The sequence below is a fragment of the Alexandromys fortis genome, unplaced genomic scaffold (assembly GCF_014885135.2).
Source record: "Alexandromys fortis isolate MF-2015 unplaced genomic scaffold, M_Fortis_MF-2015_v1.1 scaffold_75, whole genome shotgun sequence".
NCBI classification, from domain to species: domain Eukaryota; kingdom Metazoa; phylum Chordata; class Mammalia; order Rodentia; family Cricetidae; genus Alexandromys; species Alexandromys fortis.
Genome location: NW_026067956.1, coordinates 4,952,076 through 4,976,855, shown reverse-complemented (window position 1 = coordinate 4,976,855; position 24,780 = coordinate 4,952,076). Strand labels below are relative to the sequence as shown.

The 24,780-nt window shown below is 38.5% G+C and overlaps 1 protein-coding gene across 1 annotated transcript in view; it reads right to left on the bottom strand.

The window, feature by feature from the left end:
* The window catches only part of Kpna3 (karyopherin subunit alpha 3), a 72,524-nt gene that overhangs the window by 1,202 nt on the left and 46,542 nt on the right, over positions 1–24,780 (bottom strand). Inside the window, exons 5-16 of the mRNA XM_050152227.1 lie at positions 24,666–24,718; positions 24,448–24,543; positions 20,597–20,682; positions 18,116–18,202; positions 17,601–17,770; positions 16,456–16,500; positions 7,816–7,947; positions 6,734–6,862; positions 3,236–3,340; positions 3,067–3,138; positions 2,754–2,916; positions 232–326 (exon numbers count right to left, since the gene is read on the bottom strand). Coding sequence (XP_050008184.1) covers positions 232–326; positions 2,754–2,916; positions 3,067–3,138; positions 3,236–3,340; positions 6,734–6,862; positions 7,816–7,947; positions 16,456–16,500; positions 17,601–17,770; positions 18,116–18,202; positions 20,597–20,682; positions 24,448–24,543; positions 24,666–24,718 — 1,233 coding nt within the window. The remainder of the gene's footprint in view (positions 1–231; positions 327–2,753; positions 2,917–3,066; positions 3,139–3,235; positions 3,341–6,733; positions 6,863–7,815; positions 7,948–16,455; positions 16,501–17,600; positions 17,771–18,115; positions 18,203–20,596; positions 20,683–24,447; positions 24,544–24,665; positions 24,719–24,780) is intronic.

Here is a 24,780-nt window from a genome sequence, read left to right as displayed (position 1 = left end):
AAAAAAAAAAAAAAAAAAGTCTTAAGTTCAATTCCCAGCAACCACATGGTGGCTCACAGCCATCTGTAATGAGGTCTGGTGCCCTCTTCTGGCCTTCAGGCATACACACAGAATGAATATTGTATACATAATAAATAAATATTAAAAAAATTTAAATAAATAAAGAATAAGAGAAAAATTCTAAGTAAATGCCCATTACATGCAGACATCTATATTTCAATATTTACTTACATCATCACCAGAGAAATATTGATCTATGATTTCAAATGCTAATTTATATATGTCTTCATTTTCATGTTGCTGCAAAACTTCAATTTTCTCCAAACCTGCCAAAAAATATAAGAATACTTAAGGTGGTAGTAATCTGCATAATCTAGTTACAGAAAAGCTCTATGAACCTCAGAGTATGTCATTTCTCACTCAAATATGACCGTCTAAGATCTGGAGAGGTGGTTCACCAGTGAAGAGCACTGGCTGCTCTTCCTGAGGACCTCGGTAAATTCCCATCAACCACATTGTGAAGCACAACCATCCATAGTGGGATCTGATGCCCTCTTCTGGAATAAAGATGTGCATGTAGGTACATAAAATAAATCTTTTTTTTAAAAAAAGTAACAGTCTGAAAGAACACGCAAAAACCCAACCATCAGCCAATTAATTCCTTCCCCTTAAAAATATTTGATATTCCCTGGTCTCACAAACCAAAAACAAACAAAAACCCAACTCAATCACCAAAACATTCCATTTGACAGAGATGACAGGGGTTTGCTTCTTGGTGCATGGCAAGTTAATGACAGTACAAGATCGGAAAACCTCCCAAAAGGTTTCAATATAATCATGATAGCTCTTCCACAGTTTTCTGAATGTAGGTCTTTAGAACTAAATTGATGGAAGCTTTAGATCAAAAACACTGCATTTCAAAAAGGGAGTAAGTCAGGCAGTGGTGGCGCGTGTTTAATCCTAGCACATGGGAGGCAGAGGAAGGCGGATCTCTGTGAGTTTGAGGTCAGCCTGGTCTACAGCGCGAGTTCCAGGACAGACACAAAGTTATATGGAGAAAACCTGTCTCGAAAAAACAATAACGAAGTGAACAGGTTATGTTCCACAGGTATGGACAGCAGGAGGAAGTATTCATCACTCATCCCCTTTTCAGGTTTTATGAGACAAGACTGTGTAGTCAACTCTGGACTTGAACTTGAGGTCCCCTGCTTCTATCAAGTGCTGCATACAGGTGTGCATACCTGTGCGCAATTGAGAGTATCTTTTATAGTTCCATTGTACCACAGACTTCATGTACCAGGTGCACAACTTTATGTAATTAAAACCTTAGTATTCATCCAGGAGATAACATTTTTTAACATATTAAACCAGTTGACTTTTAAAATATTATACACAAATCAGAATATGGAGAAATAGGTGTCAACACTAATAAATGAAAATACTTTATAAGATGATATTACACATTGTGATTATTACTCCAACAGGAACAAACATAACTTTAACATTAAAGAATTGTCTAAGCTATTCAAAATTACTGGGTTATGAACTTGACTATGAAATTAATTTTTATCTTATAAGATATTGTAATAAAAGCATGAGCATGAATTTGCTTGTATCGAAACTATTTACACGATCTTGAACAAAATTCTCACATACTTTTCTGTTTTTATTGATCTGTGAGGCTATTGCATTTATATTCTCTAAAGCATAAGCTAGGTAAACTACAGGGCTAACAAAAATGCAAACAAACAAATCATTGCTTATAGTTTTATAGCAATGTCTGGATACTTTAGTACATACAGAACAGGTACTTTTTAAGAACAGAATTTTTAAATACGTATTTATGTCCTTACCAGAAATTATAATACTAAATAAATGACTTCAGTCCTATTAACATCAACACGCTTTTGTAACAATCCTAAAAGTCTTTCCAACTTTTGGAATTCAAACAAGACACACACAATTGGGCAACCACTTCCCAAAGAAGGGTCTACCCAGACACACGGTACTATGTATAACATAAAAATAATGTGTTTGCTTTGTCTAGAGTTTGAGAATGGAGTAAAGAAAGCTTTTACCTACTCCACTAGTCCACCAGGTTTAACATTGTACACTGTGACTTCAAAATGAACGCTGTGGTATGGTCCTCAGAACTGAGTTGTCGGGAGGACTTTAAGGACCATTAAGTAACAGGGCCTACTGAAGGTTTGATGTTGGGGATCTGGCCTTAGAAGAGTTAGTAAAGCTTTTGCAGAACCATCCTTAGCTTTATCTTACACTGTACATTATTGCAAAGCACTGGGCACTGAGTCTGACCCTGGATCTGTCTTGTATTCTCTTATGTGTTCTGTCCTGCTGCTCCAGCCGAGGACTTTCCTAGAGGCACACATATCTGTACATTACACACTAATTCAACAACCATTCTGTCTTACGCTTTCACTTTCCACACTTCCCAGCTAAAGAAACCTTGCTTTTCTAAGCACTTAGCCTCCCTCCCATATTTCCGGTATGGCAATGGAAATAATGAGTTATTCCCTAAAATCCACCAACCTCCAGGAAAACTGACTTCATGACCAGTATTTCTAAAGTATGAACAACTGTATTCTTTGTGAAAATCCTTCAGCAATGCTAATATGCTGAATAAGACCAGGAAAATACTCCGGTCACTTAATAACAATGAGCCTGTAGTAATTTTCTAGTAAGCTGAGCTGAGAGGAACTAGTATTTTAGAACGCCAGCATTCACCTACTCACCTCCGCACTCCTCTATTATTTCAGCGATTGTGCTCGCTTCGTCACCAGCCATTATCAGGATGTTTTTAAGACCATCCAGAACCACCTGAACCACCTGAGAGTCTTTCACCGACAGTAAGTTACAGAATGGTGGTATTACATTCTGTTGTACAAGGTACTCCACCTAGACAATACAAAAGAAGAAAGAATCTATGAATTCTCTTTCCCTCTAGAAACTGCAGTAGACGAAAATGTCCAGTAACTTCTAAGAATAAGAAAGAAGTGTCCTTGCTGCAGTTAGTAGCAGTGACCAGTTACATTTTTTCAAACTCACTTGATCTTTTCTGCCACTTATCGTTAAGTTGCTAATTGCCCAAGCAGCTTCCTTTTGTGTTCCGAAGTCCCCCTGGAGAGTAAAAAAAAAACTCATGAAATAAATTCTTTATCCAAAAGTCTGGGTTGTAATAAATTAAGGTAAACAATGTATTAATGATATGACTGACCTTAGCAAGCTGGTGAATGATCATGGGGATTAATCCAGCATCTATTACAGCTTGAACTTGCTGCTGATTGCCTGCTGTTATATTGGAAAGGAACCAAACTGCTTCCTGTAGTGAACAAAATATGGGTCAGTTTTATCGGAAAAACTGTATTTATTATCTGTATTTTTATTTTTAATATTATAAATATTTGATAACAAAATCTCCTGAGTAGGGTTAAAGTGACCGTGTCTAAAATATGACTGGATAAGACCTCCATTTTCTTTTACTTACTATCATTTTATGTGAGTCTAGTGTTTGTAAACAAGTAAACGGATGTGCCCATGCATGCCATGGTGTGCATGTGCAGGTCGGTACTTCCCTCCAGCATACGGTTCCAGAGATCAAACTCAGGTTGTCAGGTTTACATGGCTAGCATTTTTACATGTGATTTAGCCAACTCAGACCTCCCATTTCATTAAAGGGAAGCCTCCTTCCCCAATACTTCTGTGTCCACTTAAACCATTATTTATTCAATAATCTGTAAGCCTAGCTAAAGCTACATATTGTTCTAGGCAATGGTGATACGGCAACAAATAAAACAGACCCAAATCTTTAGCCTAGGGGTACATTTCATTCTCTTTTTGAAAGGCAGGCCAGAAGAATGGAGTTTCCAAATACTCGTCAACACTACTTGTATTAAAGAGCTGTAGTTTATTGGAAAGCATGAGGCGGGGGAGAAGGATCACTGGGTAAGGTGCCGAGGTCCTGATGCTCAGCACCTGTGTCAAGATGCATGGTGATAAGCGTCTACACTCACAGCTGCAGAGAAAGCAAACCCTAATATACAGTCAAGTACAGTCATTAGTGAAAGTCTGAAGGTTCCTCAAAAAGCTACCACACAATTGCCATGATTCAGCAACTTCCAGTATGTCAGAAAGGAAATTAAACCAAGGACTGAAACAGTCCCTGAGGTATCAGTGTTTTCTGCATTAATTACACAGACACGAGGTATGAACAACCCCAGTGTCAACCAACAGGCAAATGAGGAAAATGTGGCGCATACATACGAACAGAATGGCTTATTCAGCCATAAAAGCAAATCAAGTCAGGGCTCTGGGAGGTGGCTGCGTTGGGGAATGGCTTGCCATGCAAGCATGAACATCTGACGGATCTCCAGCATCCAGGTAAAAGTAGGACTCAGTGGCATCTCTACCTGGAGCACAACTGAGGCAGAGAGGGGGTCTGTGGTACCCATGTCCAATGAGAGACCCTGACTCAAAATACAAGGTGGAGGAGCTGGAGAGATGGCTCCAAGACAAAGAACATGGACTGCTCTTCTCCAGAATCAGAGCTCAGCTCCTCGGAACCACACTGGGTGGCTGACAACCGCCTGTGCCTCCAGCTCCAGAGAGCTGATGCCAGATGCACATACCCATCCGCCCGTACACTGAAAAGACACAGAACTAATGTAAAAGTAATTTTAAAAAAATACATGTAGAGGGAGGAGAGGGGAGGGGAGCAGAGAAAATGTACAGTTCAATAAAAACAAATTTTAAAAAGAAAGGAAAAAAATACATGTAGAAAGTAACTAAGGAAGATACCTGATGTTAACTTTGGTTTTTCACACACACACACACACACACACACAGAGAGAGAGAGAGAGAGAGAGAGAGAGAGAGAGAGAGAGAGAGAGAGAGAGAGCACTCTAATACATTGTTTTAAATAAACTTTGAAACACAGTATAGGATAGGCAAAACAATCCTGTACAATAAAAAAACTTCTGGAGGCATCATAATTCCTGACTTCAAACTCTACTATAGATCTGCAGCCTGGTATTGGCATAAAAACAGACAGGAGGACCAATGAAACAGAATCAAAGACCCAGATATTAATCCACACACCTACAAACACCTGATTTTTGACAAAGAAGCAAAAAATATAAAATGGAAAAAAAGCATATTTAACAAATGATGCTGGCATAACTGGATAAACATGTAGAAGAATGAAAATAGATCTAAGACTATCACCATGCACAAAGCTCAACTCCAAATAAATCAAAGACCTCAATATAAAGCCAACCACACTGAACCTCACAGAAGAGAAAGTAGGCACAGTAGACCACTTTCTAAAATATAACCCCAGTAGCACAGACACCGAGAGAAACAATAACTGGAACCTCCTAAAAATGAGAAGCTTTTGTAAAGCAAAGAACATGGTCAACAAGACAAAATGACAGCCCACTTCACTAACCCCACATCGGACAGAGGACTGATCACCAAAATATACAAAGAACTAAAAAAATTGGTCATCAAAAGAACAAATAATCCAATTTTAAAAAATGGGGTACAGACGGAAATAGAGAACTCTCAACAGAGGAATCTATAATGGCTGAAAGACACTTAAGGAAATGCTCCACATCCTTAGTCATCAGAGAAATGCAAATCAAAACAACTCTGAGATTCCATCTTACACCTGTAAGAAGGGCCAAGATCAAAAACACTGATAAAAACTTATGCTGGAGAGGATGTGGGGTATTGCTGGTGGGAGTACAAGTTGGTACAGCACCTTTGTATATCATTATGATGATTTCTCAGAAAATTAGGAATCAACCTTCCTCAAGACCCAGTAATACCACTTTTTTTTTTTTTTTGGCTCAATTGTACTACAAGGACATGTGCTCAACTATGTTCATAGCAGCATTGTTTACACAATGGAGTACTACACAGCAGAAAAAAATGATATCTTTAAATTTCTAGGCAAATGGGTGGAGCTAGAAAACATCATTTTGAATGAGGTTACCAGACCCAGAAAAACATATGTACTGACTCACAAGTGGCTTTTAGACATAAAGCAAAGAAAACCAACCCAGAAATCATAAGCTCAGAGAACCTAGAGAACAATGAGGACCCTAAGAGAGATAGATATACATTGATCTAATCTATATGGGAAGTAGAAAAAGACAAGATCTCCTGAGTACATTGGGAGCATGGGGACTATGGAAGAGGGTTGAGGGGAGGGGAGAAAAAGAGAAGGGGAGCAGAGAAAAATGTATAGTTCAATAAAATCAATAAAAAAAAAACATGGTATGTGAAATAAGCCATAAACTCTTAAATAATTATTTACTATACAACTAATAATAAATTTTTAAATAAATTTGAAACTTTTAAAAGTAAATTTTTATCACCTTTGATAGAAGGCATGACACCTTTAGAATTAGGTCTATTCTAATTTTGTAGGGGAATAACTTAACTGTTTTAAAATTACCAGTTATTTTAGTGAGAGATTATGTTTTTGCATACTGGTTACTAATTTAATGATACTGTTCAACCTATAAGCACATAAATAGTCCAAAATAATTTTATTGTGATGATAGTACGACTAAAGGAAACAGAAACTAAAACAGTTTTAAAGATTCACTTACAACCATCCTCATCCTGAGTGCCATGACCCTGAGTGAGAAAACACACAGTAACAGCAGCAAGGAAACAGCACAGACAGAAGGGCAGTGTGTGCCTTTACCTTATTTATTTTCTCTTTCGGGTGTGATAAGAGGTTTGGGAAGTGGGACAGGACATCGCAGTTAAGAACCACCTGGGTCTGCTCGTCAGTGCCGGTCACTATGTTCCCAACTGCTCTGAGTGCTGCAGTCTAGAGAGGGGAGAACATGTTTTAAGTATGTTTATAATGAAATTGTCATCTCTGTAGTTTTCATAACTTTGGGATGTGAGGAGCAAATGATGAACATTTATTTCATCCCTACAGCAAAGCCAGAACCAAACTAGCAAGGACTTTTAAACAACCATCTCCTACGGAAAATTATAGAACTCCACAAAAATTAGGTGAAAATTTGTTAGAAGAAAGATTTTTAGGCCTAGTAGTTATGGCCCACACCTTTAATCTGGGCACTTGGGAGGCAGAAGCAAGAGGATCTGTGAATTCGAGACCAGCCTGGTCTACAGAGCGAGTTCTAGGACAGCCTTGTCTTGAAAATAACAAAAGAAAACCAAAACCATGCTCTGCCCTCAAAACCACACAAATATAAAGCATCTAAAAAAGAAAGTTTTTAAAACAGTGGAAACTAAAAATCATCAAGTCCTTTCTTTAAAAACAGTTGTTCTTATGACCAAAGCAGCACCACAGATTTTAATATAATATTTAATGTTACCCGGGGTCAGCATGCATTTGTAGGGAGAAGCATGACGAGCAGAACTAAATGCCGACCCTAATCAGAACAGAGTCGGGGTTCACAGCTGGAAGGCTCTGGAAACTACCCAGAGACAGAGAGCTGAGATAGGCAGACGGAAAGCTTCAGTGAGAAGGAAAGGGAGCTGTGACAGAGGGGCTGGAGGCGAATGTGGGCATCAGACAAGCAGTATGCTGTCTCCTAACAGGATACTAGAAGAAAAAGCTATTTGTGGAGACCAACAGTTTCACGTCTTTCTATTTGAAATCATAATGGAATGTATGCAGGTCTATGTTTAATGGCTTACGTAACTGAAAAGCTGAAAAATTATTTCAAATGAACAAATGTGGGTTCAGGAGATAAACTAGGGCAATCCTGAGGTGCATGCTGCTGAACTTAATAAAAAGAAGATACTTACTTGAACTTTCACTTCCTGGTGGCTCAGAAGGGGCACGAGGAATGGTACAACCCCTGAATCAATAACCATCTGTATCTGCTCATTTCCTCCATCTGTCAAGTATGACAGAGCCCAAACAGTGTCCACCAGAATCTATAAGAAGGACAAACAGAAAAAAGCTATTCCAGAAGTTGTAACAGAAAAATAAGGAGTTTTCTGTTTTAACTTGGTAGGAAAGATAACCGTGTACATGACTGATATAAGTGTAATCTTTATCTCAGGGCTTACCTGCGATCACCTTTCATAAACATGAGACAGAAGTTTAGGATGCTTGTTTCTAATTTCTGACTTTATGTACCAGATAGATAAAAATAAAAATAATGTGTTGGCAAGATAGCTTAGCAAGCAAAGAGTTTGCAAGTTATCCTGGTGACCTGAGTTTGGTCCCCAAAACCAACATAAAGGTGGAAGAAGAGAACCAACTAGAGAAAGTCATCCTCTGATCTCCACACAGGTACAGCATTCATACATAAACATAATACACAATCATAAAATAAAAATTGTTAAACAAGCATAAAATTTTCCCTGAGCCCAAAAATTATTGTGATCTATCTCATACACAAGTCTGAGGCCAAAACACTACTCTGCTTCAAATCTAGAAGACCCCAAAATAATCTGCCAATACAATTTTTCCAACTACTAAAGTGAATAGGCTAAGGAATGATTCAGTACTTGAACCTTGACAAAGGCCCTCAAATGAAAAGCATGAAGTACAATCACGTAGTGCTGAGTGTAATGGCACACGTGTGTGATCACAATACGTGGGAAATGTAACCAAAGGAGCAGGAGGAAAAGCCACCCTCAGCTACACAGTGAGTGTGAGCAGCCTAGGCTGCATGAGACCCAAAACCCAAATTAAGCCACATGCTCATCCATCTGAAGTTTTCAACTACAAGAACAAGACCAAACAGGGTACCAGCCTCCAGGATCTGGTGAACTGATTCAGTACACAGAGGTAGTGTGTGGTTCTCCTTGGTGTCCTCACAGCAGCAAAAGCACCACTCTTAACCCATCTGAAATCCAGAGGCCTTTCTACTAAGTGTCCAAATTAAAGACACCTTTTGCCTGAAGTTTTCAAAAGCAGCTACCTCAACACACATATCCTTTAAGAAGGCATGTGTACAAGTCAGAGGAGCAGATAAAACTACACATAACTTATACCTTTAGCACTACTAAGAATCATGAGAACACAATTCCAAATTACCTATAAGAAGAAAACAAATACTAATTTGGACCTGGACTCATTCCAAACCTGTGTGAGATGAAAAGAATAAAGAATGAGAAGGAATGGAAGAGGTACAATTATGCATGTTTGAAACAGAAACTGTCAGGGGGAGCACTACGGAGGAAAAAAATCAGAAGGAACTCAAGAGCAACACCAAAAGAAGCCATATAATCTAAGTATGGTTTGAATATAATGACTCCCATCGGCTCATATATTTGAATATTTTGTCATTGGGGGTGGAACTGTTTTAGAAGAACTAGGAAGTATGGCTTTGTTGGAACAGGTGTGTCATACTGGAAAAAGTAAGTGTGTCATTGGAGATGGGCTCTGAAGTTTCAAAAGCCCAAGCCAGGCCTAGTGTCTTTCTCTTCTGTCTCATGTATGTGGATCAGAATGCAAGTTCTCAGCTACTGCGCCAGCACCATGCCTACCTGCATGCTACTATGCTCCCCACCATGGTGATAATGGACTAAACTTCAAAACTATAAGCAAGCCCTGATTAAATGCTTTCTTTTGTAAGCGTTGCTGTGCTTGTGATGTCTGTTCTCAGCAATTAACACAGAAACTGTACCAAAACTGGGGTGTTGCTGTGACAGGCCTGGCCATGCAGTTTGTTGGCAGAATGTGGACTCTGGATTAGGAAAGCAGGTGAAAGCTTTAAGTGGGGCTTAACAGGCCAAACTAGTAAGAGCAGGGAAGATGGTGCTGAGAGCAATGGAGACGACAACAGCCTGGCCCAAGAGGTTTCAGAAGAGAGGAAAGTTAAAGTGGCCTTGAGACCATACTTGCAGTATTTTCGTAGAGTGTGGCTGTTTTCTGCCCTTGTCCACCCCACCCCCAATCTGCCTGACAGTAAACTGAAGACTTTTCGATTAATGGCATTTGCAGAGGCAATTTCAAGATAGCCTAGTATTGACTGTGCTGTGTTGTTATTAGTGTTCAATCTTACGTAGATGTTGAACAAGCAAGCTGAACAAGGAGAAATAAAAAAAAAAAATGTACAGTTTGAAGAGAAAAAGGCACCAAGAAATGGAGCTAAGTCCAGTGTTCAAGGAGATAAAAAGTTTAAAGTCCAATGCTAAATAGAATAAAGGGAATGGTGACCTCCGGGCAAGACCCCATCCAGCTAAGCTTCCAACTTGTGACGAGGGAATTAAGAGAAAACCTTAAGTGAAGGAAACCACTGAAAACAGAAAGCTAATCAAGGGGACCAAGCTCCAGTCCCAATAAGCAACAGATCTTGGCAGCTTTGGCCATGTGCTTCTGACCTTAGTATCAAGGATGCAAAATATGGGTTGTGGAATCTGAGATCTGCTGAAGGCAAGTGTGTGGCAGTGGTGTTCCTTCATGAAAGCCATTGTGGGAAGCTGTGAAGGTGAAGTAGGGATTGCCTTGGAGACCCCAAGATGTTAGAAATGTCAGAGCCACGGGATACCTGCTGAGGAAAGCTTAAGACTGGGTGTGGAACCAGCCCAAGAGAGAGGAGTGTTGTAGTCAACAAAGCTGGAAGGAGTTGGAGTTCTGAAAAGCTCATCAGGCATGGAAATGCAGAATTTGGAGTTTGCTCTGCTGGTTTTCACTCTTGTGTTGTACGGTATTTCCTCATTGTAAGCCCTTTCCTCTGTGTTGTTAAGTACAGGTTCTACCTTTTTTTGTTTTTTGAGACAGGATTTCTGTGTTGCCCTGGCTGTCCTGGAAATAGCTCTGTAGACCAGGCTAGCTTTGAACTCAGACATCCACCTGCCTTTGCCTCCTGAGTGCTGGGGTTAAAAGCATGTGCCACCAACGCATAGCTGAACTTTAAACTTTTAAACAGTGTTGAGACTTTTAAAAACTTTTGAAGCTGAATCGAATGCATTTTTACATTATGATACGGCTACAGCTTATGGGGCCAGAGAGTGGACTGTGATGGCTTGAAAAAGAATGGTTCCCCCCATAAGCTCATATATCTGAATGATTAGTTATCAGGGAATGGCAATGTTTTTGAAGGATTAGGTGGTATGGCTTTGTTGGAGTGGGTGTGACCTTGTTGGAGGAACAAAGTCAGTGAGGGTGGGTTTTGGGGTTTCAAAAGCCTAAGTGTCTCTTTCATACTGCCATCTGAGGATTCTTCTTTAGCACTATGTTTACCTGCACGCTACTATGTTCCCCACCATGCTGACAATGGACTAAACTGTAAGCAGGCCTCAATTAATTGTTTTCCATTTAAAGACTTGCTGTGGTTGTGGTGTCTCTTCACAGCTACAGAACACTAAGACATTAAGTAACAGTATTAACAACAACAACAACAACCCCAAAAACCTGAAAGGAGCAAAGCCAAGGAGCTTGCAGTACAACAAGAAACTGACATCTGAGTCATCAAGAGTCCCAGGACAAAGAACTGGAAACAGCCTTAGTCCCAAGACTGCGAGCCGCCTCTGTGTTGAGGAGGTGGGAGTTAAGTATACATTTATTTTTACTGTGATTGTTCAGGACCACACTTTACAAAATGCCTTGTTTCCTTTACTGCTGTTTTGGAATGAAAAGTTTTATTAAAATTGTTTTAGTTTTGAATACAATACAGAATAGTTCTATTAATTACGACTAATTTTGGAAAACTCTTGAGCTTTCATTCAACTGTTTGCCAAAACCTTCCGAAGTAAAGTGATATTCAAAGACAGTTATTAGACCAGATGGCTTATAGACATTTCTGGGGTATTTACATTTGAAGATTCCATATTAATGAATGTCTGACTTAAATTCTAACCAAAAACTATAACATTATTCTTCATATATTTTCGTTATAAGGATTAACAACCTTAGCTGCAGACAAATAAAATATTTAAGCTTTTTTTTTTTAAAAAAAAAAGGTAGAGCTGAGGAAAAATGTGCATAATGGAGGAAAATGCGCCCAACTGTGCAAACAACTTAAATCTATAGATGCAAAAAGAGAAATGAAGCAAAAATAAGCTCATTGATCACTGCACAGGCAATTGGAATAAAGGAAAGGTATTTAAAAAGAAGTAAATATACAGATGGCTACTAGAATAAAGCATATAAGCATATTAAATATAAGATGATTATAGGATTAAAATTAAACTCTCGTGTTAGGGTTGCACACAGGGCTTTGTCTGCACGAGGCAAGCACTTTACAACTAACCAACAACATCCTGCGTGGAGCCCTCAAATAGCTTCTTAAATAAAAGCCAACTCTACAATCTATACAAGACATTTCTAAAGTAAAGTAATAGAGACTAAAAATAAAACTAAGGGCATACCTATACCAAATAAACAAGAAAAAGAAAGTAGAGGTTGCAATTCTGGTAAGAGAACAGTAGCTAAGAATCAATGCAAAAGATACTTTATGGCAGGAAATTAATAAAGATACAAATGTCTATTCACCAAATAATACTGCAACTGCCATTACAAAATAGATAATATACAAGAAGAATATTTCAAAAAGCTGGAGAAGTTTGTTCTGTTACTGTTTTTTTTTGTTTGTTTGTTTGTTTGTTTTTTGTTTTTTCTTTTTTGGTTTGTTGAGACAGGGTTTTCTGTGTAACCACTGTGGTTGTCCTGGAACTCTCTCTGTAGACCAGGCTGGTCTTGAACTCTGAGATCTGCCTGTCTCTGCCTCCCGAGTGCTGGGATTAAATGTGTGAGGCACCACTGCCCTGCCTCTGTTACTGTTTTTTAGATAGGGTCTCTAAGGCTGGCCTTAAATTCCTTATCCTCCTCCCTTTAGCTTCCAGTGTTGGGATTACAGGCATCTGCCACCAATACCTAGCAATTAGGAAATTTAACACACTACTTTCAGTAACCAGGAGATCAAACCAACAAAGAAACAGCAACAGGGGCTCTAGATTTGTAACCTATATTGAACTTTGTACCCTGGTGTACCCTTTTGAAGAGTAATGACAAGCGTGAGTGTGAACAGCTTTCTGAGTCATGAGTCCTTCTACTAAGTCATCAAGCGCAAAGTGGTCTTTGGGGCGCCCAAGTCCCCTGTCACTAAATACCAAGTCTTGGCACATAAATGATCTGCTAAAATTGATCACTTTCCTTACATTACTAGTAAAAGAGGCTAGGCTGGTGTGAGATGTTATGTGACACTGCATTGTCCACGAACACATTCAAACAGGCGAGAAAGCCAGATACTCTAGCATTACAATCACAAATTAACTTCCAGCGACAAAACACATAAACAAACTGACTCTCTGGATTGTCCTGCGATTTTCCACAGTGGGTGTGGTTTGATTTCTGATGCCTCATAACAGACTACTAATGGTATAAACCCATCTAACTTTCCATAATCCCATCTGACCGCCTTCATTCTCACTAGTTACCATCTCACACATCCTGGTGCCGTGGACCTCTTCCTGCTGATAGCTGTGTTGCCATACACATCCTAAAATATAAGAAACCTGGTATTCCTCATTTCTTTTCTCTCATCACACATATCAAATGCAGCAAACTTTCAATCTAAGCATACTTAGTCTCCCACACTTACATATTTCCCAATCCTCAGCTCTGGCATTGGCTAATTTTCTCCTGTGTCTACCAAAAATGCACTACCAATCTGCCTTTAACTCTACAATTCCCTAAAATCTGTATTTCCTTACAAAATGTGAACTATGAATCCAGAATAATTTCGACCACTTATTCCTAATTTTGCTATCACCAATATAAAAAGACTATGAGTCTTAATATTTTATCCAAGGCCCTGTATGATCTAAATCTGTTTGATCTCTGCCTTTATCAATTCAAATTTTATGTGTTATTGCGCTGATTTAAAGGGAAAAAAATAGCGGGTTCATGAAAGGAGCCAACATAAGAATGCCTTTCAGAACTAGTTTTGCTAACTAGGAAAGAGAACAAGAAAGTTTCACAACCACAAATGGTGTGTGTGTGCGCACGCACACGTGCATGCACACTTAATTGGGTGTTGAAGTGGGAATGCATTAGAAGGGACAGAGCACAGGCAATCATGATGGGACCTTGAACAAAGGCAGCCTCCCCGCTTTAGTTCCCAAAGGAGTCTCAGTAGGAGAGTTAAAGGACAAATGACAGGGGTTCCAAGCATGGAACCTTAACAAGGGAGTTTCTGATTCTTACAGGCTGCCAGAGAGCGGACAGACTTCCTATCATGTGACCCACTTTGGTGGGGCCTGTACACACAGGCAGGCACTAGGCAGGACCACAAGCTTCTCTTGCAGTTGCTAGCGAAGGGTGCTTTCTTACCAACATCCCACTGGGGTGGCCAGTAGAAGGTTTACTTTCACCCCAGGCCTGAGACATAGCAGGTGTCTGTCAGTACTTTGGTCTAAGAAGTGGACAGCAGATTTCTGGGAGAGACGGAGACAGCCACAGGGTCTGTGATCTAATATCTGTTATACTTACACCACTTTGTTGGTTTTTCCTCCCTTGCTTCTAAACTTCAAACACAAAGAATTTTGGGCTGAATTTTAGCACTTTCTAGAATACAGCCTTTCCTATGAAATCTTATTCAATGTCCAGGTTTTTATCAATCCCTCATATTCTGCAAATTTTTAATCTATGCTGGAAAATACTCACAGACAAAGTTGTATAATTCTGGTCACTTTCCTTTCCTTAGCTGTGCCTATAAGCTGTGTTCAAGTTTTCATCAACTTCAAATCTATTTTAAGAAAATAGTTCTGCTTACATAAAACTTCCCTACTATAAGTCATACATTTCTTAGCTGTCTGTTACAAGTATCAATTCTCACTTATCCATCTGAAAACCTTCTATAAACCTCACTCATTACCATGCAAAGCCCAAAGTTTCTAAACACAGGACCCAAGACTCCCATCAAACTTTTGAGTCACTGTCTACTGGTACTCTCTAAAACCTCAAGGTATTCAAGTTCTCAATACCTTTCCTGGTGTTCCTGAAATGATGTTCAACTTGACAAAAACAAAAACAAACAAACAAAAACAAAACCTATTAGTCAACTCTATAACTTAGACAGAAATACCATCTCATAAAACTTTATAAATTAAACAAGTTGACATATATTATGGCAAGTGCAAAAAATAGTCTTCTATACATTTTAAACCAAAAATAAGCATCATCTTGTCCTGCCATAATTACCTTGTACTTACAATGCTAGAAGTACTTCATTTTGTTGTGGGTTTTGTTTTCTTTTGGGATAAGATCTCACTAACTCAGGCTGGCCTTGAACTCCTGTTCCTTCTCTCCCTCCCAAGCAGAAGGATTACAGGTGCAAACCACCACACATAGCTCTTATATTGTTCACTGCATATGTTACTTCCTTGGTGTTATTTTAAAGTTGACAAATAAAATCATATGGATTTCCATAGTTAGTACTCTGGCTATTTCTCTATTATACTTTCTTGTTTCTTTTTACACCATGTTGTGTATTTGTGAGATCATGGTATAGATCATGGACCTAGCTTTAATTCTGTCATGGCAATTATTTATTGTATGACCATAATGGTTCATAAAATTTTTACCATTTTATAGATAGTTGTGGTGTGGGAAGTCCTTCTGTATATGTGTTGCTTTTACTGATTAATAAAGAAGCTGCTTTCAGCCAATGACTTAGCAGAACATAGCAAGGCTAAAAGAGATATGGAGAGAGAATAGGAGAAGTCAGTGAGAAGCCATGTAGCAGCCAGAAGAGAAAGAACCACCGACTGGAACCTTGCTAGTAGGCCACAAGCCTCATGGTAAAATACAAAATAAGAGGAATGGGTTATTTTAAGATATAAGAATTAGCCAGAAATATGCTTAAGCTATTGGCCAAACAGTATTGCAAAATATATAGTTTCTGTGTGATTATTTCGAGTCAGGGCGGTCGGGAAATGAACTAGCAGCATCCGACAACATAACTGTACTTTAAAATCCACTACAGCAGACCCCCGTGGGGACAAGCTATAATACCCACATGGATGCCCACTGTTCTACAGCACAGCACAGAAATGCATATACAGATAGATGTATGTGTTTTCTTATTCATAGATATTAGATAATTTAATTCACAAATTAGGCAGATTAATAAATTGACAAAAACTAATGATAAAATAGAGCAAAGATAGGCATATACTACAAAATTATTTTAAATATATTAATAAATTATTCTAAAGTTGTTCGTTTAATATTTTAAGACTGCAACTGACTAGAGGTGACTAAAACTTTGGAAAGTGAAACCACAGAAAGAGATTGCTGTTCTTAATCACTTCAGGGACCAACAAATCAGCATACTTGCTGGAAGATTAAAAACAAAAATTAAATCAATCTGATTTAAACTTACTCTCATTCTCCACCCCCCGCCCCACTATTCTTTAGCACTGCTTTTAGAAAACCCTTCTGGTAGCATCAAGAGACAAACCCCACAGTGACACCACTTTACTCACATTTATGTCCGTGTGGTATATGAGAACACATAAAGCTGGCAAAATCTGAGGAAAGAAGATAAACAGTCATGCTAGTTGATGGAAAGAAATGTCTTTATAAAAACAATGACACAAAAAACAGTAACTACTTAAAGTGTGAAATTTGTTTGAATATCTAATTTAATAAATTCAATTTGAAAATCAAAAACGTATTTCAAATGTTTAACTAAAAGATCCAAATAAATCTAATAAAGATTAATACTCCTTAAAAGAAAGTCAATTATTTTCAGAAACCTTATTTATGGCATAAAATGTCAGGTGAGAAGAATGGAGATGTTAGCATACAGGCATACATTGTAGTTACAAGAAATTTCCTTTCACAGTCATCATCGTCTAAATTTTTATTCAGTAAGATGCTGGAGTAAAACACTAACTTTAGTCAGGAAAATTACAACCAGCTGGGCAGTGGTGGCACACGCCTTTAATCCCAGCACTTAGGAGGCAGAGACAGGTAGATCTCTGTGAATTTGAGACCAGCCTGGTCTACAAGAGCTAGGACTGTTACACAGAGAAACCCTGTCTCAAGAAACAAAAACAATTACAACCAGTGCAAGGTATAGGGTTTGTTTGCTGACCCCTAGGTCTAACAGGTCTTCTACAAACCTAGAGCAACTGAGTAATGGCTGTTAGGCACTCACACTAAGAATAGACACGAGATAAAGACACAGCTTATAAAGATACAGAGTCAATGACTCTCTAAACAGTCGAGCCAATAAAGGTTTTAAAGGATTTTTAAATTTTAAAGTAGAGCACATTTCTAAGAACACCAATTTTTTCAGAATTCAATGGACTGAATGCAAATTAACTCAAATTATTTGCATATTTCTTAGCATTAAATCCAAAAAGTAGTACAGCAAAACAGGGCTTCCTCCCTCCCCACTTATTTGAATTTATGTTTTCTCTTCATGGAAATAGTCATGAAAAAATACATTAAATGGACTGGCATTCTTCTTGCTACTTACTGTATAGCACTTAACTCTGACATATGGTACGTTATACTTAAAAACAGAAGAATTTTCAATAAAATCAGTATATGCTCATTATATATTCCCTGTAAAGCATGATCAGGGAGATAAGCCATCTCGCCTTTACAATTCTGCATTTACCTCCTGAACTGTCTCCATAGGCGGTGGGGGGTCCTTATTCCTGCAGAGATTGACAATGACCCATGTGACGTTCCGAAGGAAGGTGATGGGAATGGAGGGGTTGATGAAGGACAGAAGAGGTTTGACAACTCCCAGTGATATGACATAATCTCTACATTGAGGACCATCACCTACAGAAATGAAAATTGTATTTAAAAAAAATTACAATCAGGATGGGAAAGTCTGAAATGTGTGCAATGGCTCATGTTGGGACACTGATGCTCTATGTTTCCTCACCATAGTCAGACATCAAGTGCTGCTTTCCATGATTTTGATTTGGGGAACACAAATTTAACCACTACCAACACAAATTATATATTCCTTTTACACTTAAGAACCACCTTACAAATGTTTATGAATACAGTCAACTCATGAAATCCAGAGGAAACATAGTGTGTAATGGCTATGCCAATGTAGGAAAAAAAGTTAATTTAAGATTCTCAACTAAAGCCTTTTCAAACCCAAATTCAGCTTACCTATAATGTTTCCCAAAGCCCACACCGCTTGTTCACAGACATTCTGATGTGGGGAATGGAGGAGTCGCAGAAAAAGGGGCACTGCATCTGTGTGTAATAAAAACTCAGTTATCTGACGTGGTCACAGATTTCTACTCAAGCAAGTCAATAAAGTAGTCACAGGTCACAGTTCACTGTATAAACAGGGCAAGGATACATAAAAGTAACTAACTTCAGTACTTTTAACCTGGTAATACTTGAACAATAAAGTACCAAACAGAGCCCAAAGCATACTATTATGCCATCAACTTACAAAAAAAAAGCACAAAATCTTCCCTATATTTAATTTTTTAAGTTCCCATCCCAAACATGTATCCTGAAATCATCATACTTATTTTCAATAAAATTCCTCAGAACCAACTAACCAGATTTACCAAGTAATGTAAAATAACCATATTTCTTATTCTTTCTATATTTTTATGTGTACAGGTGTTTGGCGTACATGTATATCTGTGTACAAGTATCTGTGAAAGCCAGAAGAGGGTGTTTGATGCCCTAGAACTGGAGTTAAATATTGCTGCGAGCTACTATGTATGTGTGTGCTGGGAAAGGATTCCCTGGGAGAGCAGGCAGTGATCTTAACACCTCTCTAGTCTCTAAATTTCTTATTCCATTAAACCCTACACATTATCACCATAACCAACCTCAAGATAAGTTCACCTTTTCTTAAACTTTCTACTCTTGTGCCAGCTCCAGGATATTTAGGCTTTACCTGTACACTATTAAAACTTACTAGGCCTTTTTGTTAAAAAAAAATTCATACTTTAAAAGAATGTATCACTGGTAAGTATATATTACTTTTTAGCACTTTTGCAGAACTACATGTTCATCAACCCTCGAAGAGCTTTCCGATCTCTAGCAATCACTAACCACTTACTCTTCTATTATTCAGAACCCCAGAACCAGGCAAACATTAAATAGCTGCCTTTTCTGTTTATACATTTAGAGAAACACACATACTGATTTCTTTCATTATGTGACTTTTTTTTTAAAATATTTATTTATTACGTATACAGTGTTCTGCCTGCATGTATCCCGGCAGGCCAGAAGAGGGCACTAAATCTCATTACAGATGGTTGTGAACATGTGTGGTTGCTGGGAATGAATTCAGGACCTTTGAAAGAGCAGGCAATGCTCTTAACCACTGAGCCATCTCTCCAGCCCCCACTATGTGACTTTCAAGTGCGCCTCTGATGTTACGGGTACCGATGCTTTATTCTTCTAGACTGTTAAACAGTATTCTGTTGCACACATTTTATTGATGCATAATAGAGGACTTCTGAATCATTATGACTGATGCTGCTGTGAACACCTGTCACCTGTGCACCAATCACTGTATGCATGCTTTCTCTCTCCATTTCATCTAGGTGTAGAACTGGGGACACATGGTGAATTCCATGAGGAGCTTTTTTAAAAAACTAATATTCAAAGCATTTATATTTTCACCACTGATAAATTGTTTATAATGAAAATCAAACGCTGTAGTTAACCTTACCTCCTAGTTTCTATTAAAAACTTGTTCATAGCCAGGCAGTGGTGGCGCATGTCTTTAATCCCAGCACTCAGGAGGCAGGGGCAGGTTGATTTCTTTAAGGCCACCCTGGTCTATATATAACAAGTTTCAAGTTAGCCAAGGCTACACAGTGAGGATGTGTATAGTGGCATATTATTTATGACCAGAGCTAAAGCCACTAGAGGTCAGGCAAAGGTGACACACAACCTTAATCCCAGGATTTGGGAGACACAAAGTCAGATGAATCTCTGAGTTCAAGGCCACCCTAGGCTACACAAGATCAATGCAGAAACAAATCCAGGTGGTGCCCTTAATCCCAGCACTAGAGGGAATAAATATGCGGTCACCCAGCCTTGGTAAAGGGAAGACTTTTAGTGACTTGGCTGTTTTTGCTTTTCTGGTTTTTAGGTTGAACCCCAGTATCAGTATTCATGATACAGACCTATCTTACAATTCAAAAACAATTTTTTAACTAGTGTATATAAATCAGGTGTAACACCTGTAATCCCAGAACTTAGAACACTAAAGCAGGAGTATCCTGAGTATAAGGTCAGCTGGGGACTATACAGAAAGCTCAAAGACAGACCTGGCTACACAGCAAGACCCTGCCCTGCCCTCCCCCCCCCCCCAAAAAAAGTATATGCCATAACATGAAAAGGCTTAAGCTACTCAGCACACTCAGAAGGTAGTATTTAAAATAAGACTTTTCAGTCCTTATTAGGGGATAGTCTTCACCCTGAAAGATAATAGTCCATTTTCTTTTTGGGTCCAAAGTAAGAATTATTTTATGACAGTTTAATACTGAAGGAAAAAAGAAATCATTCAAGTAATATAAAAACTTATACTATAACTTTAAAATATTCTAAGATGAAATTTAGTCTTTAGTATAAAACCCTGTGTCATCATTAAAAAAGAAAGATTTGACTTACTAGACTGTACAACAGCTTGAGTCTGTGCAGAGGTTCCTGATGCTATATTAGTTAGTGCCCAAGCAGCTTCAAACTGTAATGAAGGACTGTTAAAAAACAAAATAATCCTTTTAGACATGGAACCATCACCTTAACTTATAAGCCTCAAATCTACACAAGCACTATACCCGATCTTTCAATTTCACTTGTTATATTCATCACTGGCTGCCACCTCTACCAAAGCATCTGACTGCTTCTCAGTCACTACAAACCTGCCTCTTTATGTCCACTGATGGTTGCAATACTTAGCCAATTATGTCTCATGACTCTTCCTCAACATTCCTAGCCTTAGAGAGTAACCCACTATCACTGTACTAGCCAAAGTTCTCGCATCAGGTCAATACCAGCTGCGCCCTCCAGACTACTCACAACTGGGACCCTCACCTGAGTACACTATCATTTGGGTTATATTACTAACTGTAGTTATTAAAGCCTGCATAGTTCTATAGCTAAAGCATTATAATCTGAGACAGTCATGGAAAATCTAACAAAGTAAAAATCAAATTCACTATTCTAAATTTTAATTTAATCGGCAGGCACTGACACTCTATGATAAAAAGGGTATCATGGGTGGGATGATATGTATGGACAACAAGAAATGGGGCTAGAAAGCTGAAGTTAAGGATGAACAAAAATAAAACTGTGATCATGTAAATGTTGGTGGGATATGGTGTGTATCTCAAATGTTCTAGGGTTCACAACTTGAAATTTATTCTGCTGAGAAGAGTAAAGCCAGGCATAGTGACACACACCTTTAATCCCAGCATTTGGGAGACAAGTGTAACTTTGTGAATTGGAAGCTAGCCTGGTCCACATAGTAAGCTCCAAGTGAGCCAGGGCTACACAGTGAAGACCCTGTAGAAAGAAAGGAAAGGAAGGAGAGAGAGGGGGGGGGGGAGGGAGGGAGGGAGGGAGGGAGAGAGAGAGAGAGAGAGAGAGAGAGAGAGAGAGAGAGAGGAGAGAGACTGACAATCAGAAGAAAGGAAAGTAATGGAAAAAATAAAAACAGGTGCAATTTTAGATACAAGCAAGAGAGGGGCAGGGAGAGAATGATAAGCTCATGGACTGCCTGAGCTACAGAGCAATTCAAAATGGCCCGCCCAGGTCAATGAACAAAACTACAAATCAAAAGTAAAAACAGAAGCAACAGCTAGAGACACAGTCCAGTGGCAGAGTACTACTGCCTGGTATAAGGATCCAGTAGGGGCGTAGGAGGATGGGAGTCAGAGTCAGAGTCAACAGCATGTAAAATGGATAAAAGAGGTTAAAGGCTTCTACAGGAGAGGTCTGTTAAAAAGAAGTAACAAAGATAGAAGAATATAATGTCAGAAATAGTGGAATAGGAAGGCATATAGCCAAAAATATAAAATAAAAAAATGAGCTCAAAACTAGGGAATGAGAAGAAAAATCTCTATACAAACATGGAAGTAAGGAAAACAAATGATCAGCTTTAGCAGCAGTGCAGATGGAAAATACCTGTTACGTGTCATAAAGAGCAAGTAGAAAACGGAGCAGACGGAGCTGACCGGATCAGTTCTGGCAGAAAGCAGGGAATGAGAAGGTAGGAAAGGCAGACTGGGGAGTGGACGTTAACAGGATGCTGTAACAGGAAGCAACAAACAATCTAGACTTCCCTAACTAGAATGGGAGGAATTAGCAAACTCCTGTGGAGAACTTAGGAAACACTGGAAATGGGGGCCATGAATGGAAAATGGGAAGATACAAAAAGTAAAATTTCAAGGCCATGGAAAGTCTTCTAAAGGGTCATATGGGAAAAAAGAAGAGAGAGAAAAGATATAAAAACAGCTGAATGAAGCAAATAAACAATGTAGAATATTTTGTTTAAATTTTGTACATTTTCTCACAGCCACCTAATTTTTACAGATGGGATGACTGAGGATTCTGGTCAACACCTAGTCTAGATTTAGACCAGGATCTATATGGCCCTGACGTCTAACATGCCTTTTACACTGTAACACAGCTTTCCATGAGAAACCATAAAGTCATTATTTAAAAGCACTGGCAATTTTCTATTCATGACTTGGGCGATGGCTCTGAAATTATTCATTAAGTTGTTTATATTTTGTCGTATTTTTTATTTGTTTATTTCCTAGACAAACTCCCACAAACCTATGCCAAAGGCTATATCAAATAGACAGGAATGGAAAGACCAGAGCCAGGAACCAAGAACAAAAAAGGAGCCTTGCTGGCAGATGTAAGATGAAATTTAATCTTTTAAATAGCTGGAATAAAAGTTATATTTACTCTCTGCTATGGAAAATATACGGCAGTTTTTTTTAAGGTGTTAAGTATAGTGACACATCTTAATCAAAGTATCTCTTAATTCCAAAGAGACTGAGACTTTCCAGACCTCACAGCTCAATTGATAATCCCCCCTGAGATCACTTAAGACGGTGTACTTAACCAGCTAGCCTTCTAGGAGTTCTGTGTCTTTAAGTTTAATTTGCCTTTAAGAGAACAATGTAACCAGCCTTACTAGGCCTTGGATTGTTCAAGCAATCAGCAACTTTTACAACTTAAGCTACTGCATAGCTTTACTCTTAGTACTCCTCCATGCTCCTGACCCAGAATTGTGTGTGTGTGTGTCACTTGCTGAAAACACCAGACAGATTTAGAAGCAACCTTATATGACAAATATCCACCATAAATGTTGAAAACAATTTGTGGATAGATATAGCTTGATCATGTGTTTGCAGTATTGTTTGCCTGAGTTAATTGAATTCCCCATCCCTTTCTCAACGCCCTGTTTTCTGTGCTGACCAATACTGAGCAAAAGTCATTTGTTAGGAACAGACACAAGGACAGGAGCATATTCAGACACATACAGATCAGACAGGCAGGCAACAGGGACAAATCAGACCCATACAAGAGGTAGATTACAGATGGGCCAGCAACCACAGTATACAGATAGATGAAAGACACAGGAAGAATAATGGAAATAGAAATTTGGGCTTACTCTTTGTCAAGTTAATCTAAAAGGAAGTGGCTTTGTTTTCATTCCCTATAGCACCATCATTGCATTTTAATGTTTGCTGAGGTTATCTTCAACGCATTAACAGACACAGTTAAGGCCTAGAGGTAGAGGGAGATTGCAGCTACTGTGGAAGCATAAGGTGTTTGCAAATACAAAAAGTCCTTATCGGCAGCACTTTTATTTTTATTTAATCAACTAAAACTTTCTTGGATATTTAGCAAAATAACTTTTTCAGGCCATATGTTCTAGATGCAAAAATAGTATTTGTTTTAAAGAATTATGGGGTTCAAACCAAGTTAATTCAAACTGAAGGAGCTTAATGCACAGCCCTGAGAAATGTCTATGTACAAATGGACTGCCCTCCCTTCTCTTCTGGGTAAGCAGCGCTCCCTCGCATGATACGGGACAACTAACCATGGCTGGAGTGTACTACCCAGAGGATCGGTGATCTGCTGGTCTATTCCCAGGGTAAGGAAGAGCCACATGGTTCTGGACACCATTCATGCTGACTAGTCATGAGGCTAATCTATATATAGAATCATAAGCAAATGGTGACTCAAATACTATTTGTGATGTTTAAATACCATCAGAGAATAAGAAAATTACATGGAAATGTATGACAATTTAAAGAATATAGCATCTGCTATATATATAAAGAATATATAGCACCTGCTCAAGGCCTGAGTTTTTTCTACAGTACCTCAAAACAAAATAAATCCAAGCTCAGTGAGAGCAAACCACCACCAAACCATTTAGTAAAATACCAATTTTAAATTTAAATTAACTGGAAAAAGTGAGCAGACAAATCCAGACTTACTTATCATCCCTTTCTAGACATTTGACTAGAATTGGTAAAATCCCAGATTTTATTAGGTCATCAATTGGTGGATTTCTGTCACTGGATAATAGTTTCCTATAAAAAGAAATATAAGATTAATATATGTTGTAGCTCTCAAACTATGAACATAAATATACTCTACTTCCCCACTTCTGCACAGTCAGCTCCAACACCATAAGGTGCAGATCAGCTCTTACCTTGCTGCCTGGACAGCACTCAACTGGACTACAGGGTTATCACTTGTAGCATTCTGCAACAACAAGTGTATATTTCAGACATTTATAAAAAAAAAAAAACTTATTTTAAACCATT